General features: G+C 45.4%; 1 protein-coding gene across 1 annotated transcript in view; it reads left to right on the top strand.

The window, feature by feature from the left end:
* The first annotated feature begins 641 nt into the window (after nucleotides 1-641).
* The window catches only part of CTDSP2 (CTD small phosphatase 2), a 44,197-nt gene continuing 23,850 nt past the window's right edge, over nucleotides 642-20,988 (top strand). Inside the window, exon 1 of the mRNA XM_044284815.1 lies at nucleotides 642-1,147. Within this exon, the coding sequence (XP_044140750.1) occupies nucleotides 1,084-1,147 (64 nt within the window). The 5' untranslated portion in view covers nucleotides 642-1,083. The remainder of the gene's footprint in view (nucleotides 1,148-20,988) is intronic.

Genomic DNA, 20,988 nt, shown 5'->3' with positions numbered 1-20,988 from the left:
CATAAAAATAGTATTTTAGTTGTTATCACCCCTTTAAGTTTTATTTTCGGCCCTTGGAATTGGTTCAGGCTCACAACGTGGCCCCCAACCAGAAAAGGTTGTGCACCCCTGCTTTAGAGGCATTCCATTTTGATCCATCTTAATAGAAGTCGACGGGGAAGAATAACGGATCCGTCTGGTTTCCGTTATGCAGAACGGAGAGAAAAAAGTCCTGTCGACAGGACTTTGTTTTCCGTCTTGCATAACGAGATAATGGATCCGTTATGATTCCCATCGACTTCTATTATGACGGATGAAAACGGAATGCCTCTAAAGGCTTCGGTTTTGACTTCCGTCTTATGGATTCCGTTCTTTTCCGTAACGCTAGTGTGAACCCACCCTTACAGACAAGGATAGCACTGTTCTATTATGGCCTGGAAGTTCCACTCCGCAGAATGCAGAAGGCACACGGCCGGTATCACAAAGGGCCAGAGCCAGGCTGAGGGGCCACTCGCCCGCTGGCAGGCAGCCATATGCGCGGACTCTCGGCCATTAGCCGCACACGGTTTATGCGCTGGAATGTCGTTAGATAAACACTGCATAGTAAAAGCCCGCCCTTTTCATACTGCCCACAGCCCGGGCAGCCAATCCGAGGCGGCGGCGGTTTCAAGGCTCCCCGATCACACTGCCCTGCTCTAGGAAAACAAAGCTTAATTTCCACGAAATCTTTTATTTTCCCCGCTCTGACGATCACGGCTTCTAAGTGTAAGCCAAGTCAGGTTCCCGGGGTGCAGCTCCAAAGAGGATTGCGGAGCAGAAGAGGCAGATCCGGGGAGGTTGTTTATCTATAGTATCGGGGGGGACCTTGAAACAGCCCGTCCTATTTCCTCTGTTGTTTTGCTTCTCTTTAGTCTGGATTCTCCATGTTGAACCAATTCGGATCTTTGGGCTGGGAGCCTCGCGCGCCTGTATGTGCTGTGTGATCCCGGCGGGCGCTGTTCTGGGCGGCAGGGTGCACTGAGGAGGAGCACCATAGCATCGGGCGGAGATCTGCAGACCAGATCGGGCAAGACGCGGTCAGCACTGGATCCGTGCAAGTATTAGATGGAAAGCAGCTGTATCATCACCCAAGTGCAGAGAGAAGAGCCTCTGGTGCATCCAAAACAAGGTAAGTGCCCCCACCCTGTGCCCCCCTGGCATTGCTAGATTTCTATTGTAACATTGTATGGGTGATGAATGTCCCCAGTTATGTCACTGTCCTAGAGGAAAACAACTGAAGACCCCTCCCTGTGTGGGGGGTGTGATCACTACACATTTTAAATAATGCAGCCTGCTGATGGTGGATTCCCTCACCTGTCATTGCTCTGAGGAGCTCAGCTTGCTGTGTTTTGGGGGCCACCCTTGTTTTTGGGGGGTATCATTTGGGCTTTTGGATGCCTTAACTGTTGGTGTCTCCAGTTCTTCTCATTGGTCCCCTGACAGGTACTATAAGATGGTCTTACCCCCGGCTTGGTTTTGATAACAACATTTGTTTATTTTTATTTTTTTACTTATTTGTTATAATTTTTTTTTCTGTATTTTGTTTATTTTTATTATTTATTTTTAGTATTTTTTTTGTTTACCTATTTGTATTTATTTTTTTACTTATTTTGATTTATTTTTTACCTTTTTTTTTAAAAATATTTTGACCTTTATTGTTATAGATTTTTTTTAGCTATTATTTTTATAGATGTTTTTACCTATTAGACTTTTCCTAGCAATTTTTTTTACCTATTTTTTTGTATAGATTTATTTTAGAATATATATATATATATATATATATATATATATATATATATATAGATTTTTTTATTATATTTTTTTTTTATAGATAAATATATATTTACCTATTTATTTTGATCCTTTTTTTTTTTTTTTTTTTTTTTTTTTTTTTTCCTTACTTGCGTATTTTTAACATTCAACCAAAAGCTACACACGACTTAGCATTTCTCTAGAATGTCCTATCTGGTCTCCGGGAGTCCATCTTGGACTTGACATTTGCCGTGTAGCCTGCGCTTGTTTTTGTGGCCACGGAGGTTATTTACCTCGCTCCACCTGCGTTGCTAGAAGAAGAAGTCGCTGCTATTCTATTTTCAGCAAAACAAACAGCCGTTCCCAGAATCGCACAGGTATCTGCGCCTCACGCCCCTTTGTGGCGGCGTGGGGAGATCACGTATAGCCTGGCTGGACGGAAGATTCAGCGATCCGTCGGTCTATCGCTGCCCTTTGAAATGTTTTCACTGTGGGGGTATTTGCCATAAAGAAGAAGGGGGAAAAAAAAGGGGTCTGTGCTGAGCTCAAAATGGATTCCTGTGTTAGTTTGTCAGTGCCATGTGATGGCTGTCTGTGGAGCTCAGCCCATGTTGTTATGGTGGCTGTGGAAGGGTTAACGCGGGAATCAGTGACCTATCTGTACCGATGGGGCGTGTTCGGTCCAGATTGATGTTCATGTGCGCTGGTCAGGTGCAGCTGCCTCTTCACGTTATTTCATGCGCTGCCATTAACCATCTGCAGTGCATTTACATTTGGCACTCGGCGCCCGTTGCATTGCCATTGATTTTCGCCATCTAGCGTCGGGGGACTTGCAGATTTGAATAACACTGGGTGACAACAGGCTCCGACAGGTGACAGAACCGAAAAAAAGGAACAGTATTATTTTTTGTGTGTGTGAATCCCATGGAAGAGAGGCATGTATGGCGCGTGCCTATCGTAGAGTGTTTTTAAGGGGGGAGGGGAATCTGTCGCTTATATCCGTTTATAACCATCCCTTCTGTAGAAGTATTTGCACGCTTTAACTGCTGTGACGTTGTTACAGTTTTATTGGTTTGTATGTCGGTTTTATGTTTGCAATGATTTTTCACGATCCAAGGAATGAGAGAGAATCCTGCATCTCATATGGGGGGGGGGGGATCATCTAGAGCCCATCGTCAAGTCGATGACCCCCCCCCCCCCCTCTACCCCGCCGAAACAAAAACCACTGAGACGATGGATGTAGATGACTTTCGGCGCTGTGCCTGTGTTTACCTCTTGTCATTGTGCGGCCCCGTATTCAGGAGGATAGAGGGGCCACATGATCCTCCTATTTTTGGTAAAGCAGGACACATGCCAAAAACTGTATATTTGATGGGAAATGGATCCAATGCATATTCTGTCATTATCTGTGTATCCGTTTCTCCCCCCCCCCCCCCCCACTTCCTCTTGACGCTGTCACACCTGTCTATAAATGTTCTGCTGGTGTAGAAGATAAGAAGAGGCGAGGCGCGCCGGCGCGCTTGTATTTTAAAGGAAACAACTACTTTATAGTTTGCAAATGTACGTTCCGCCTCTGCCCAGATGTGTTCCTGCTTCTGTCCCAGTCTGAAACCTACGTCCGTCACGTCACTTTCTGGAAGAGAACTGGATATTGTTGCTTGGCTCCTGCGGTATCACCGATTTATCATGTGGACTCCCCACCCCCTTAGCGCCAAATATTTACTCTGTCCGGCAGTGAAATGATTTGACGGGTCTGGTTGCACACATTGAACAGGCTGATCATGTGGTTGGTGATCGGTGTAAGGGCGGGTTCACACACACACTGGATGTTGCACGTGACTAACCCCCCGCACCCCCCTTGGAGGTCGACAGGCGCACAATTTTGTGGTTGAAGCTGAGCTGCCTTCGGAATTGTGCTGCTAATGGTCGCCGTGGGTGGGATCTTGTCTGCGTGCGGCAGATGCCCTGTGTAAACTGTAAATTTATTTTTCAGCTGCCGGATTTAGAAATCTAGTAGGTGACATACTCGGCGCCTGCCAGCCATCGTTACATACGCTCGAATAAGGCCTCTTTCACACGAGCGAGTTTTCCGCGCGGGTGCAATGCGTGACGTGAACGCATAGCGCCCGCACTGAACCCTGACCCATTCATTTCAATGGGTCTGTTCACATGAGCGTTTTTTTTCACGCATCAGGTTTGCGTTGCGTGAAAAACCGCAGCATGTTCTATATTCTGCGTTTTTCACGCAGCCCTGGCCCCATAGAAGTGAATGGGGAGTCAGTGAAAAATGCATTGCATCCGGAAGCAAGTGCGGGTGCGATGCGTTTTTCACTCATGGTTGCTAGGAGATGTTGTTTGTAAACCTGCAGTTTTTTTTATCACAAGCGTGAAAAACGCATTGCACTCACGCGGAAAAAACTGAACGCAATCGCAGACAAAGGTGACTGAACTGGTGTGAGTTTCACTGAACGCATCTGGAGCCGATCCGTGACGCTCGTGTGAAAGAGGCCTAAGGCTGTCAGTGTCATTGACTGCCCGCTGGACCGATCAGACCAGGATCAAGCTGGCCAATTGCTCGTTCAGATAACCGTTATCTAGCTGCCCCCCCCCCCCCCCTTCCCAATACAGTAGGCAGGTGCTGCCATGGGGAGGAGGGAATATGCAGTTTATCTCCTTGAGAATAAAAGGATTGACCATGTTGAAATTGAACAGCCTGATCCTTCTCTCCAACCTCTGCCGATGGAGGAGCACCCCATACACCTTAAATGGTTGCCGCGGAAACAAGGCCTGTGTGTCAGCTGCAGCTGGAGGATGGGCCACATTTAGGTAGAGGCGCACACCTCTCTGGCGCCATGCCACAGTTTATTCACACCAGAAAACTAAGATAAACGTGGCGGACCTGCTGCAGCGCCCCCTCCTGCCCTCATCACGCCACTTTTTCACGCAACTTTCTGAAACCTGGAGTAAACTGGGAGAAAGTCACAAATTTCGATACAAGTTTTGCAACAAAATCTTGGACTTCAATGCGCCGAATGTGGAGTAAATCGCTTAATAAATGTCCCCCAAGGTTCTTTTATTCCCATTTATTTTAGTTTTGTATTTCTTACATCCCTTTATGATCTTGGCCCCTACAGTACAGGTTTGGTAACCACAGCGTGAAGGACTCGTGTGCTGACACGTATCGCGCTATGTGAGGATTGCCGTGTACTTTCTCACACAATGAATAGCTCATTCTTTCGCTTACGTGTGGTCTGTCCAGGCTAATTAGGGACTCTTCCAGTAATGAGAATTACTTCGCCTGGATGGTGCGACATGATCATTATTATAAGGCCTCTTTCACACAACCGTTTTTTTTTTTTTTTTTTTTTCTGTTTACGGGCCGTTTTTTCCGTTACGTGTACGGAACCATTAATTTCAATGGTTCCACAAAAAAAAAAAAAAAACACAATGTGTTGCGTATGCATTCTGTTTCCGTATTTCATTTTTTCCGTTCCGTTGAAAAATAGAACATGTCCTATTATTGCCCGCAAATCACGTTCCGTGGCTCCATTCAAGTCAATGGGTCCGCAAAAAAAAAAAAAGTAACATACGGAAATGCATCCATATGTCTTCTGTATCTGTTCCGTTTTTTGCGGAACCATCTATTGAAAATGTTATGCCCAGCCCAATTTTTTCTATGTAATTACTATATACTGTATATACGGAAAAACTAAACTGAAATGAAAAACGGATCCAGAAAAAACAGCCCACAAAACACTGAAAAAGCCATACAGTCGTGTGAAATAGGCCTTATTCGGTGCTTTTTGACCTGACACTGAAAATAATTCTCTTCCCGGTCGGTAACCCCTGGCTTTCAGGCTTTTGTGAAACTACAAGTACCAGCATGGCAGGGTAGTCTGCTTTTTTACTAGTGTTTGGGACTTGTGATTTACGAATACCTCTGTAGGTGATCCCCAGATTAGCTTGGGGACTAGTCCGAAAATGTTAAATACCAGTACACAAGGGATAACGTGTATGGGAAGTGATCTGAGAGAAGGGTGTCATGGAACTGGCCTTTGATCTCAACTACAAAATCTTGATAAGACTTAGATATATGGGGTCATTTATCAAACTGGTGTAGAGTAGAACTGGCTTAGTTGCCCATAGCAACCAATCAGATTCCTCCTTTCATTTTCCAAAGGAACTGTCCGAAATGAAAGGTAGAATCTGATTGGTTGCTATGGGCAACTAAGCCAGTTCTACTTCACACCAGTTTGATAAATGACCCCCATAGTCTTTACTTGTGCACCTATGTCTCCTGACCTCCCTACATGGCCTACTGCTCCATAGTCAGGACTGTAATGGTTAGGGCAACCTCTGATCTCCACACTTAAAGAGGTATTACCATCTCAGACAATGGGGGCATATCGCTAGGATATGCCCCCATTGTCTGATGGGTGTGGGTCCCACTGCTGGGTCCGCACCTATAACGAAAATGGAGCGGGGAGCTGTGGCTGGAGGACCCCAGATTTCCTGTGGTCCATCCAGCACCAAGCGCTGCTCCCATAGAAGTGAGTGGGAGCGTACCGCGCATGCGCAGCCCAGTCTCCCATTCATTTCTATGGGGCCTATGGAAGTAGCTGAGCCAGCGCTCAGCTATTTTCGGTGGCCCCATAAAAATAAATGAATGGAGGGTGGCTGTGCGCCCTCTTTCACTTGCGGGGCCCCGTTCTCGATATAGGTGCTGGTCCCAGCGGTGGGACCCGTACCTATCAGACAATGGGGGAATATCCTAGTGATATACCCCCATTGTCTGAGATGGGAGAACCCCTTAAAGGGGTTGTCTCACTTAAGCAAATGACATTTATCATGTAGACAAAGATAATACAAGGTACTTACTAATGTATTGTGATTGTCCATATTGATTCCTTTGCTGGATGGATAAATTTTTCCATCACATTATGCGCTGCTTGTTTTCAGAGGTTACGACCACCCTACAATCCATCAGAAGTGGTCGTGCTTGCACACTTTAGGAAAAAGCGCCAGCCTCTCTAGTGGCCGGGACCACGGGAGTGTGCATAGGCCGATGCTTTTATTTATTTTTTATATAGTGTGAAAACACGACCACCACTGCTGGATTGCAGGGTGGTCGTAATAACCATGGAAACGAGCAGCGCATAATGTGATAGAAAAATGAATCCAGCCAGGAAAGGAATCCATATGGACAATCACAATACATTATAAAGTGCCTTGTATTAACTTTCTCCACCCGTTAAATGCCATTTGCTGGTGAGACAACCCTTTAACCCTATGTAAGCTGTGTATGCTATGTAAGCCCTATATAATCAATGGGTTCCGGGGGTGAACGGCAGCACCCGGGTAGGCCAGATCCAGTGAGCAGCCTGCCGGATCCGTTTAACACGAATGTAAACCTACCCTAACTATTGATTGGCTTACTTTGAGGCAGAATTTTCCGCCAGAATTGTGGCACAGTTTTGGCACAAGACGTTGCATATTACGCCGTGGCCCTTCCCTCCGAGCCCTACCCCTTTATGAGCGAGTAGAAAAATGGAAACACTCGTTGTGCAAAATTGCGCTAAATTATTGGTGTTTAGTGAGCCAGCTAAGAGGTGGTGTAAGAGGAAAGTGTCTAATACGTCATATCTGTCACTCAGGGTGAGCTTGGCTTTAGGGTACTTTCAGCGTTTTTCTTTTCCGGCGCTGAGTTCCGTCCTAGGGGCTCAAATCCGGAAAAGAACTGATCAGTTTTATCCTAATGCATTCTGAATGGAGAGCAATCCGTTCAGGATGCATCAGGATGTCTTCAGTTCAGTCTTTTTGACTGATCAGGCTTTTCAGAAAACCGTAGCATGTTGTATTTTTACCTCCGGCCAAAAATCCTCAACACTTTGACTGAACGCCGGATCCAGTCTTTTTCCCATTAAACCCGAAAAATGTGAAAAAAAAAGTTAAAGTCCATAAATGGTGGATCAGGATTCAAATGTAATCTGTTTTTCCGGATCCGGCGGACAGTTCCGGTGTCGGAATTGATCGCGGGATTTAAACAACGCTAGTGTGAAAGTAGCCTTAGCAGCCAGCCATGTTGAGAGCCGAGACCATCCTGCATTGCTGACATCTAGTCCGGGCAGTTCTCATCCCCTCTATTCTCCTGAATGCCAAAAAGCAAGCCCCCCATGTTAAGAATTTCACAAACTGCAGAACCTCTAACGTTAGTTGCTTTGAATGCTGGAATCCTCCTTTTAAATATCAACATAGGAACCAAAAAAATGACTTGTCCTTCAAGAAGCAAAAAGCGTAAAAATAATAACGGTATGACACCCAGCAAGAAGCGAAAAAAAAAAAGAAATCCTTTGGGTCCATGCACTCGGCATTGCCGCATACGTGGACCTATAGGTCTGCATTGTGTACAGCGCGGTAACCTCCCCTAGATGGAAGTTCAAGGGTAACGCCGCAGAGGATTCAGTCTTTTTTTTGTTTCTTTACATCTAGATTCTGCATTCCTGGTGGCTATGAGACTTCCTCTGCTGTTATCTAATGGGTTAACTTCCTGACGGAGTAACCGGAGACGTTTGACGCTGGGTGTGGGGCCCACTGGCGTCTACGTTCTGGCTATGCCAAATAACAGTTTCTAGAAAGCAGCAGCTTGTCAATCAGCCCCGTGTTTTAGTCCTTGGTATGTTATCTTTATTAGTTACTTTGTATCCACTTGGGTTTTCACTTGCATCAGTTTCTTCCACAATTTACCTTTTATGTAATCGCATGTGAATGCGAGAAAATATCGTGTGTGTATATTATTTTTTTTCAGTATAGAAAATATAAGGATATACTAGACCAGACAGACGTGTGCCAAAAGGACACTATGTCCGACAGATAAATGTCTACGTCTGGAGAATTTCCTGACTTGTAAGCCAAACGCAGCTCTGTGCTAAAGGAAGGCAGCCATGATTATCCTCACAGGTTACTGCTTATTAAAGGGGTTTTTCACCCCTGGCGGCTTCTCAGGTAGACCCTGTTCCCCCCTTCCCCCAAGCATGACCAGAACTGCAGAGGGAATCGTACTTACCGATCCCTGCCGCTAGGTTCCAGCTCCTTCTTTGCCCCCAAGTTGCCGCAGTTCTCAGGTCTCCCCGCGTCAACATCCACTTTTACACAGGTCACGTTGTATATAACCCAGTGACATGACACCTGAGAGACATCACCATTGCACCCAGTCATTGGCTGCAGCGGCCAGTGTGACCTGCAGCAAACCAGATGTGGTCGCGGGGAGACCTCAGAGCTACAGTCTTCCACGGAGGGAAGGGAAGTAGCCAGAACCCTGCGGCATGAATCAGGTAGGTATGACTCCCTCTGCAGGTCCAGCCACACTGGGGGGCGTCTACCCAGGCGGACCCCAGGGTGAACACCCCCTTTCAAGGTAGTTAGTAAGCAGCAAGTATGGTAGATATTTCCCCAGTAGAAGAAAAAGGGCTCAGACTGAAAGTCTGTATGGTTACCCTCTGTTCATATTATCATCATGGCTTCTGTGCAACAGATCCCAATGGACCCCATCGACTTATAATGGAGTCGGCCAGAGTTCTGTCATGGTTTCCGTTTGGACAGAAAGAGCGAGTGCTGCATGCTGTGCTAAACTTGCCATCAGATGTGAGGGAACTGCTGACCAAGGCGCCAATGCTCGTGTAACCATAGCCTTATCCAAAAGCAAATAAGCCAGTAACGTGACAAATGGCACCGGTGATATAGAGCTTTCTTGTTACCTAGACTGGCAAGCCATGCTTACACGTCACCAAAGTAAAACCACCGCCAGATAACATCAGTATAAATACTGTGCCGTTGGGTCAGTCCCATTTATTCTTTTTGGGGTTTGTCATGAGACATTCAGCCTCATTTTAAGAGCCCCCGTCGCCTCTCATGTCTGTTTTTAGTGCCTCCTTTCATCCCTATGTAATAATCCTGGAGCCTCTATTCTTATGACTCTATGATGTACCTTTCCCTTAAAGGGATTGTCGGCATTACATAAAAACTCGGACAGTCCCTGTAAATGGCCTAAAATAGCAATTGAATGTATACTCGCCTGTTTTCTTCCCTGTTTCTTCGAGCGCTCAGCTCCAGTCCTTCGGCGGCAGCAATGACGTACTGCTGAGGTCACTGATTGGCTGCAGTGGTGACCTGTGTGCGTAGAGCATCACCGCTGCAGACAGAAAAACAAAAAGCAGTGGTGAGGACCAGAGTTCAGCGCAGGAAGGAGGAGAAAACAGGCGAGAATCCATTCATTTGTTATTTTAGGCCACTTACAGGGGTTGCTCAAGTTTTTATATAGTGGGCAACTGCTTTAATATTTCTGCTAGAAGTTATGCATAAATTTCTGGCAGTTTCCAAAGAAGGTCCAGATGGATGTTACCAGTTAGATGTTTGTCCCTGCACAGTCTGACACTGTCTATTCAGTGCTGCCAGTGTCAGATGGTGCAGGGACACCCCCCCCCCCCCAACTTGAAACATCTGGACCGTCACTGAAAATGGTAGCAATTCATACATAACTTCTAGCAGGAATAATAAAGGAATGACACAACATAGTCATACTAATAGAAGCTCCAGAACTGTTATTGCCCGGGGAATGCAGGTAGTTACTAAACAGACATGTCAAGAGAGGTGAGAGGTCCTCTTTAATTCATGGTGTACCAAAAAACAGGAGGTGGAGTTCTACAGGGATTAACCTTTGTGCCGTCTGGCTGGGAAAATTTTAAGATGGAAAGTACAATTATGGTTTATTATATTTAGTTTTGCCGTCTTTGGACCCTTACTTAGGAGTGGGAAATGTGCTTGATAAAGTTGTAGGAGCTTCAGAGCCACCCTTGTAGGAGCTATGATGGATGTCATGGTTGTCTCCTAGCTTTACAAGATGCACATTTGTTGCTGAGGACAAACATGGTGCCGCGTATTCATGTGTTCTCAGTGATGGCCAGAAGTAAATGGCGGGTTGTTGTTCTGATCACGCCATCTTACGTTAGCTGTGCTGACATTTATTTTTTATTGTTTGCTTACATATTTTTATATGGCTTTAAAAAAAATTAACTGTTCAATCTAATGCGTATGGGGGACTCCTGACTCTGGAGAGAGAGGAGGATTGGCAGTGTAGGATTGCTAGGGTTCCTCTTCTCTCCTCATTGAAAAGAGATGCATGCAAGTCTAAACTGAGAATGCATGTGTATGGGGGCAGTCAGGCAGTGCAGGTGGTGTATGGGGGCAGTCAGGCAGTGCAGGTGGTGTATGGGGGCAGTCAGGCAGTGCAGGTGGTGTATGGGGGCTGTCAGGCAGTGCAGGTGGCGTATGGGGGCAGTCAGGGCAGTGCAGGTGGCGTATGAGGGCAGTGCGGGTGGCGTATGGGGGCAGTCAGGGCAGTGCGGGTGGCGTATGGGGGCAGTCAGGGCAGTGCGGGTGGCGTATGGGGGCAGTCAGGGCAGTGCAGGTGGCGTATGAGGGCGGGGGAGTCGGCCAGTGAAGGTGTTTGGGCACCTTTAGGGCTGTAATGCTGAGATTTCAATGCCGACGGTGGGTTGTTCTGCATATGGCATAGTGGTCAGGTTGCAGTATATGCTGAGGGCTGCACGTTGTGGAGGCAGCTATGGCGGCACGCTCTGCCACCAGACATCAGATGCCGTGTATTTGAGTAAAGTCTGAAGTTGTCTTCTATTCCTAGCTCTGAGGGAATCTTAATGTCTAGCAGTCAGAGAACATCCAGACCCTTTATTGTTTCCATATGAATGACATCTTATGAATGCAGAACAGTATGTCTAGCAAATATATGAAGAATGCAGTGAATCTTTCATTTCCTAACCTGCCCTGGAGACACAAGCGCTAGAATCGGGTTGCTAAAGCAGCTGCTCTTTACACCGGCACCATTTTGTACCTAGAAGGAACATTCATCTCTGATGAAACTCCTCCTAGTCTCCATGTTAATCGGCGTGCATTGCCGATTCCACCAAACACTAATGGGACCAGATCCTGGATATTCGATGGCTGCAAATGTGAGAAACAAGCTTTCTGACGCAGAAGAAGCCATGCCCTTTGAGGCTTGTTCACTCCTGCGTTGGAGGCTCCATTGCAGGTCCTGTCCAAAACAGCAGAGAAAAGTCCTGCATGCAGGACTTCTTTCTCCACTGAACGGACCCTATTATAGTCGGGGGTATCTGTTTGGCTCTGTTCGGGTCATTTATGTGCTGACTCTTATAATGAAGCAGAAGAATGGAACCAGCAATGCTGATGTGAGACCAGATATGTTCAGATCAGGAGCTCCTCTGTCTGTAGACATGTCGAGCAGCATTGACCACCTAAAGTGATCATTTCCTTTGACAATAGGCTTTTATGATGATGCAAAAAAAAAAAATAAGAAATGCAAAAATAGCTAGTTTTCTGTTTGGTATGGAATTGCATATGACCCCGATCCTGGAATATTCCTTTGATTTTCCTTGGTAGAGATGACTGGCTAGCATTTACATGGATGATGTTCAAAAGTTGACAATTCTGCATTTGCCAAAATCCCTTTATGAGCAGCTATTCCATGGCATGTCCCATGGGTTCTGCACAGAGTACTGGACATGGTCCCCTTTTCCCCTTCCTCAGGGCATTTAGTCATTGTTCTGTTAACAGCACGGGCTCTTCTGTCATCAGTGTCCTTTGTGCTTGTTATAACAGTATCAATAGGCTTTGTTTGTTAGTTTGGTGGTTTCCTTTGATGGTAACTAGTTTCATTTCTGGTTGACACGAAGGTGTATATGCAGGGTAGCTGATCGGTGTATACAGAGGACACACCCTTGCTCTCCGGTATGATACTTACTCCATGTAGGACTTCTATGTTCCGTGTATTACTTGTAGACCTTTTTCCCACTGCTATCAGTCTGTGTGGCGCAGCGCTGCAGCAGATACATGTGCGTATAGTGTCTTATCCATTCTGCACTGCAGATAGCGCCCTCTGCTGGTGGAGACCGCAGCCGTCCAGTCTTCGGTTGGCAGGCAGATAGACATAAGACCTCATTCTGGCAGTAAAATGTACCTTACTTTCTAAGGCTACTTTCACACTTGCGTTCGGAGCGGATCTGTCTGGTGTCTGCACAGACGGATCCGCTCCTATAATGCAGACGATGGGATCTGTTCAGAACAGATCCGTCTGCATTATATTTCAGAAAAAATTCTAAGTGTGAAAGTTAGTCAGACGGATCCGTCCAGACTTTACATTGAAAGTCAATGGGGGACGGATCCGTTTGAAATTGAGCCATATTGTGTCACCTTCAACCGGATCCGTCCCCATTGACTTACATTGTAAGTCTGGACGGATCCGTTTGGCTCCGCAGGCCAGGCGGACACCCGAACGCTGCAAGCAGCGTTCAGATGTCCGCCTGCTGAGCGGAACGGAGGTCAAACGCTGCCAGACTGAGGCATTCTGAGCGGATCCGCATCCACTCAGAATGCATTGGGGCCGTACGGATGCGTTCGGGGCCGCTTGTGAGATCCTTTAAACGGAACTCGCAAGCGGAGCCCCGAACGCAAGTGTGAAAGTAGCCTAAAGTGTAGTTCAGTTTTGTTTCACAATTTTTTTTTTCCTTCTACTGAGAAAAGGGTGAAAATGCTAAAAAATTTAATTCTGCAGGAATCTATACACATAAGAAGATGGCCGGCGGATTTGGCTAGCCTTTCTTGTATATTGACCTTAAGACACAGCTTTTCAAATTAGAACATATAAAGATAAACCTGTGGGCGCGCTTGTACCCACTTAAAGGGCACCTGTCACCATGAAAATGTATGAATATGTAGTTTGGTGGGAAAAGATTCAACAAAACTTGTAATTTATTAATTTCTCTTCTCATTCCGCACTTGGTTTGTCAAGTAGGTGGTCCTATCAGTGATTGGCATCTATTTGGCTGCCCATCACTGATGAGACCACCCACGTGGCATATCCATCTGCTCAGCTCCTCCTGCTCTATATTGATGAATCTTTTGCAGGACATGAAGACAGTGTCGCTGATATCTGCTGATGGATGTGTGTGCTGTATTTTACGTCAAGTACAGAGGCTACTTTATTCTTATGTGTGATCTGATTTACTGCACCGTGAATGTGACTCATGTCAAGCTTCAGCTTCTGCCAGTGTAAGGCAATATGTAGGTCAGTGTGCCATCATGGCTTATGCCATGCTCAGAAATACAGTATGTGCCAGGTGTTTGTGCCTGGCTGAATCTAGAATCTGTCCCGTTCGCTACCAATGGCGGCTCTCGCTCAGGCGTTGCACACCTGCTTGTCTGTGCGGTAAAAGGGTTTTCCGAGTGTCCCAGCACCCCCGCTGCTGTTTAGAGAAGCTGCGCCACTCCATTGATGGTTGTGGCCTCCTCCAAGGTCAGTGACGTCACGTTAATCCGTGACATGGCATAGGCGCAGCTCAGCTCTATTCAAGTGAATGGGCTAAGCTGCAATACCAAGCACAGCCACTATCCAGTGGATGGCACTGTGCTTGGTAAGCTGTGAGGAGGTCATGGCACACATCAGCGTGGGTGCTGGGAGTCGGACCGTCACCCATCAGATAGTGATGACCTAGTGACCTATCCCGAGGATAGATCACCAGCATAACACCCTTGGAAAACCCTTTTAAGCTGTTTACGTCATGTGCACCGTGCCAGTGGAATTCCCCGCATTCAGCTCATTGGCAAGGAGAGCATCCACAGGACAGGGGATTTCCAAAGCCTGGACTTACAGGACGTGTAGGGGCAAAATGTATTGTTGAGCGGTGACCGCAATTGTATCTAATGATGATTAAAACAAAAAAGTTGGTATTGTCAGCCTCATCCAGATGTATTCTACATATACTGTTACGCAGTTGGTGTGCGCATTTCTCCTCCTAATGCTAAAAAGTAACCGCACTTTCACAAAGTTTTTAGATCTGTCCTAGTGACACCTCTAGAATGAGGCGATCTGCTGACGGTGGGACCCCTAAGCTTTCTATTCTTCAGCAATGAAGAAGACGGCATTCAGTTGAGCGCTTCTGTCCCCTGTTTTAGCCATCGGCGCCAGTCTCTGCATCTGGACCCCCACCGATCACACTCTGATATGTCACTATGACATCTAAAAGTTTTTTGAAAATGCAGTTACTCTTTGAATACCGTTATGTAGAAAAGGCCAACGTTTTATAGAAGTGATGCCTTCATTGGCAAACCAGAAAAATAATATTTGCAGGCTTCTTTTGGAGTTTTCCTTCCATCAGGCAAGTTTAGAATGACTGAGAGAAGAGCATATTAATTAAAGCAGGGGTGTACAACCTATAGACTGGGGCCACACAGGGCCCACACTGCCATTCTGTCCTGCCCGATACCATTTAGACAAAAAAAAAAAGCATATTTGTGATTGTGAGTGGCTGCTCCATGTAGCTTCCATGTCGGAGAGATGAGGAGGAGGCCTAGGGAAGTACTGCCCTATATCAGAAGAATGGGGTCTCCAGAAAGGACTAAGGACATTAAAGGGGGGCCGGGCGCTGTCCATGTATGCAGCTTTCTCTGTTGTAGTTTATGGTGTCCACTCTGGTGGGCTGATTGGAGAGGAGGGGACACTAGAAGTGATGCCTCCACTTTTGATATATCTTAAATGGTAATACCCCTTTAGGCTTTTATTGCTGCCTTTGGTTGTTGTTCATTATGACATTGTGGCCCTTAGACCAGAAAAGGTTGTACACCACTGTCAACAGTTTTGACCTCTCCAAAAACTGCTGCTAGCACCAGGGTCGGACTGGCCCACCAGGGTACCAGAGGATCCTCTGGTGGCCCCAAGCTCTGACAATAATGGACCCCTAAAAAAACAGGGCCGATAAGGTCCTGTATACACAGAGGGTGAGCCCTCAAAATACTTTCCTCTGGTGGGCCCAAGTGACTTTAGTCTGATGCTGGGCAGCTCTACATACACTGAACAAAAATATAAATGCAACACTTTCGGTTTTGCTCCCATTTTGCATGAGCTGAACTCAAAGATCTGAAACATTTTCTGCATACACAAAAGACCCATTACACTCAAATATTGTTCACAAATCTGTCTAGGGGTCTATTCACACGTCCGTAGAATGGGTCCGCATCCCTTTTTCGCAAATTGCGGAACGGTGTGGACCCATTCATTCTCTAGGGGACGGCTTATGGTAGAGAAATGAACATTCATTGCACGGGCAACAGCTCTGGTAGACATTCCTGCAGTCAGCATGCCAATTGCACGCTCCCTCAAACATTACGACATCTGTGGCACGGTGCTGTGTGATCAAACTGCACATTTCAGAGTGGTCTTTTATTGTGGGCAGTCTAAGGCACACCTGTGCAATATTCATGCTGTCTAATCAGCACCTTGATATGCCACACCTGTGAGGTGGGATGGATTATCTTGGCAAAGTAGAAGTGCTCACTAACACAGATTTAGACAGATTTGTGAACAATATTTGAGAGTAATGGGTCTTTTGTGTATGTAGAAAATGTTTCAGATCTTTCAGTTTTGCTCCCATTTTGCATGAGCTGAACTCAAAGGGTTGCATTTATATTTTTGTTCAATGTAGTTTACGGAGAGAGCAATGCAAATATAAACTTGGGTTATAGTCATGCAGGCTGCCACAGTTGTCTAGAAGGCTGTCCTCTCAGGCGGTGCCCTTGGTTTTCTGCAATGAACACTCCCCAGCCCCTCCCTTCTTTTCTGAGTGACAGTTCTAGCGTCCAATCAGGAGTCTACCTGAGCCATCACTCAGATCTGGAGCCAATATCGCAAAAATAAGGTTTCTGGTAAGGCTATGTTCTCATTTGCATTATGGTATTTCAGTAGTCTATTCCAGCAGAGGAGCAGACCACCAGAATTTACGTATGGGTTATATAGCCAGACACCGCTGGCACCTGCCGGATCCCCATTCACTATAATGGAATCCTACAGGTTTCTGGCATGAAGGGTGTCTTTCTGCAGGTAACCCAACAGATTCCATTATATTAGGTGGAGCTTCAGCAGGCCGCGGCAGTGGCTATGCTGGATACAGCAGTTCTAGTAGTCTGCTGAACAGAACTCAGATGTGGACATAGTCTTAGCCGATAAAGATATATCCGTATAATAGTTTTATCTTTTTTTTTTAAGTATTAAATGTGACCTTTCTGACTAACATGGTGTCCACTGTTCCTGCCTGTACATGGTGCTCCCTTCTCTACCACAAGGCGTGACCAGGGCCTGACTTGTTCAGCCATCTTGGTATTTCTGTAGATTACAAATCTGTTTCCCTTTTACAGGCGTGTGTCTTCGCTTCATATAATGAGGATTTTATTTTTCATCTTGAATAGTTGTTCATTTGTTCTTTAGTAATGGATCTCTCAGGGCTTTGTACATTTTGTACAAAGACTTTCCAGTCCTTGTTCTTTAGCTATAAAACCTGGCTAATGGCGTGGTTTTATTATGAGGCTAATTTATTGTTCTTACGGCTTCAGCACTACCCTGAAGAAACTCCGCGCTTTGCCTCACCGCTGACAGGAAATGTATTGTCTTTCACCTCGGCTTGATCTTTGGCGCATGTAATTTAAGGGTCCTCTCTCCTAGGGTGGCCCCTCGGAGGACAGCTTGAGTAGTGGCCTGCTTCGCTTTTCTCTGCGACATGAGATATACAGGACAGATTGAAGCACCATCTGCCTCCTCGATGTTACATTAAGGCATCGCCAGCCCTGAGACAATCCTTCGCCGTAAATCATCTATACATAGTGGAAAGTGTTTTTTTTCTTTATTGACCATGGGTGGTCCAGTGCTGTGGTTTATTTTAATATAAACTACACAGAATGTGAGATTTTAGTTTTTTAATTTTAGAGCTTCCTTTTAATAAAACAACAAAATTTAATTGACCCCTTAAAACTTACTTTTATTAACTCACTTAAAAGGACCTGACATCGCAGGCCACCTATCCCAAACTTCACAAGGTAAGTGTGAAAAAGATTTTTTAAAATAATTAAATGTATTCCTGCTACAATAGAGGCCGCCAGTGATTATATAGACGGGATGGGCAATGCGGTCTGTAAAAGGGAAACGGATGCCCTGAAGTGGCTCTGCTGAATCCTCAGCTCGGGGGTGACCCCTAAAGGTGGAGTCTCCCCGTCCTCGTACCTAGGCCTGGCTGGCCCTATTACGCCTTAAGGTGGGTTTCCTTACTGCCCCAACACGTGCAATTTGAACTAACCTCCTTATTTTACTGCAGTCCTAAAGGGATTTTTCCGGTTTGCATCAACATCCTTTAAAATGATTACTGAATTGCAGCTACCTTCATAAATAATGTATCTCTTCTGCCTTTTTCCGTACTGGGCTGTAGTCACATGACCATGCAGATCTTTCTTATTTGCGATATTATTATATCAGATGCGGCCCGAAACTATGGTGTGCATGAAGCCTTAAGGTGGTCGTACATTTTAGATGGCGATCCGTTTTGGCTGACAGCTATTGCTTCAGATATCGGCGAATTCAACCAACATTCATGTAATTTGTTGCGCCACCTTTAGTGATCACATTTGATCATATGTAGGGCCAAGTATGACCTGTGGCCAGCTGAAATCTTTTTCTTTTTTTTTTTTTCATATGTCTATTTTCTTTGTTTTTTTACATAGATCTCATATTTTTCATTGCCTTTTTTTGTGATCTTATTTTTTTAAAAATTTTTTTCATAATCTGAACTGGGTCATTCTTAATTATGCATCCCACTCCTGCCGAGAACTGACATATTTTCCAGATGTCATAGCGTTAATACTTTAATTATTATTAATTACTCCGTAATTCATAGTGTTTGAGCCGGTATTCAGAGCAAGGCTACATATATACTGCTTTAAGTCATTCTGCTATACACAACCTGGATACGAAGACTAGTTTTTAAGAAAGTTGACAAAGACGACATGATTGAATTCAAACCTTAGTTGTAGGAGACCAAACTTCTGACTACAAAGAGCGAAGTACTATATAATAATTAGGAAATGCAGTATATATGGTGCTTGGATGTAATGTTAAAGGCAGCTCACGTTGATATACAGAGATAGTAAGGGGCAGCATGGTGGCTCAGTGGTTAGCTCTGGTGGGCTGAGGTCATAGGGTCGAATCCAACCAAGGACAACATCTGCATGGAGCTGGTATGTGTTTGTGTGGGCGTCCTCCCACGCTCCAAAGACATACTGATAGGGAATCTAGATTGTGAGCCCTATTGGGGACCACCTGAAGCTAATGTCTGTTAATGAGTTTTTTGTGTAAGACCTTAGTCATATGACACGTGAAGATGTCTGGGAACGGTCCGTTTTGGGTACACCTGTCGCTTTTTAAGTCATCCCGTATTCCATGGACACTGCTAGTCTGAAAAAAGGGGTTTCCAGAGCTTCCCCTACCAGTGATCAGTGAAAATCATTGGCAACATTTATGCCATTTGTATCCTGTCAGTGTTTTTCACAGTCCCATAAACTTCTATGGTCATATTTGGTACAGAAAATGGACCAAAGCAATGCAGATCAGTGAAGAATCACTGTTATGTGAGTTAAAACGTTTAAATTCAGTGGATACATGTGCTGTCCATGAAGAACATGGACAGCACACGTCTGTGATTCACTGACGTGTAAATAAGCCCTTAATGGCGATTCAGCAGCTGCCATCGTCACTGGTCTCCAGTTTCTGTAACGTCTATTGATTTCAGTGGAGAAGGACTTCCCTTGCTTGATGAGTCACAGTTGATGGACCTGTACAATTGACATCACAAATTTGGTAAACTCCTTAAGTAATGTATGTCTCAAGTGACTTGGTCCTTTTGGGGGCTTTATACAAGTAACTGACCATTTGTGGCAGGTTTGTAAGCCTCTGTCCTTTTAAAATCCAGCACATAACCTGCCATGGTCAGAGGTGTATCTATGACCCAGCACGGGGATGTATTTTTATTGCATTCTATAGCATCTGCTTCTTCGGCATTGACTACAACCCTCAGTAACGAGTAGATTACATCCGTTATCAGTGGCCATGCACATCAGTGATTGTATGGAAGGATTAGGCTACGTCCAGATTTGTTTTGAGCTGTGCACCAGAAATGTGTATGAAAGTGTAGCACAGGGCAAGTAAGTGGGGTCTACTAAACAACATTTTCACGTGGCAGGAAAAATCTGCATACATTTCAGAGCAGGTGTGGATTACTTGCATCTAATATTGTATGTCTAGCCAAGCAAGGTACAGATAACTGTTGGAAGTCCGATCTGTGCAGTTGCCCACTTATGGAGGTAGGCCTTCTGTCAGCTGAGGTGTAAAACAGATGTGCCAGGAGGGTCCAGACTCGTGTTACAATGCCCTGTAGATCAGTAATTGAAATGGAATAGGACATAATGTACTGTTCTCCAGCTGCGTTCTGTACATAGTTGTATCTCTCATAACCTGCGTGCCACCATAGTACATTCCATATCTGCTTGAAGAGTCTTGTCCTGCTTCAGGGAAATGGTTCTTATTAGGTAGGAGACATGAGTCTTTTTGTTGTAGTCTTTAATGATGGCTATTTCAGGTCATCTTGTAAGCTTGAAAACTGGTTGGAATAATGTTGTCAGGACTAATGGTGGCCATACATATTCAATAGCTGTCAGCTGAGCGATTGGACGGCCAAGGCCTATTTCCCCCATCACCATCCCGGGAAGAGAGGAGAAGCCTCTGCCAGACACTTCTAGTGGCAGCTTCTCTCCCAGTAGAACAAAAGGATTAAGGGAAAATATTCCTTTTCCCCAATTCTTCTCTGCCCCGACATCATCGGAGTTAGAAGTTACCTGTACACTGTCAGTAAACATAATATGTATGGCTGCCTTAAAGGCGGCCAGGCACATTATAAAGAAGTCGGTTGATGGTTGAACATCTGGTGAACGTTTCACGGACTCGATCATACACACTTTAGTCCGTATTAAATGTTACAGGTCTGGCCATACATGTTCAGTGAAACTGGACGATGGACGAAAGCTCTTTCTGGATGGCAGAAACCTTCTTTCAAAGAAAGATCTTACGTCCACGTTCTATGGGGGTTATTTATTAAGACCGGCGTTTTAGGTGCCGGCCTCATAAGCCCCTGTGCTTGTGGTGGATCGGCAAAGTTATGTAGAGGCGCCAGCCTCTCTAACTTTAACGTATTCAACACTGATTCTAAATGTAAGACCGCTTCCTGCCCGGCCCCTTTTTTAGACCTGGCGTGAGTGGGT

Source organism: Bufo gargarizans, chromosome 3 (genome assembly GCF_014858855.1).
Source record: "Bufo gargarizans isolate SCDJY-AF-19 chromosome 3, ASM1485885v1, whole genome shotgun sequence".
NCBI lineage: Eukaryota > Metazoa > Chordata > Amphibia > Anura > Bufonidae > Bufo > Bufo gargarizans.
This window is presented reverse-complemented; position numbering and strand designations above follow the sequence as displayed.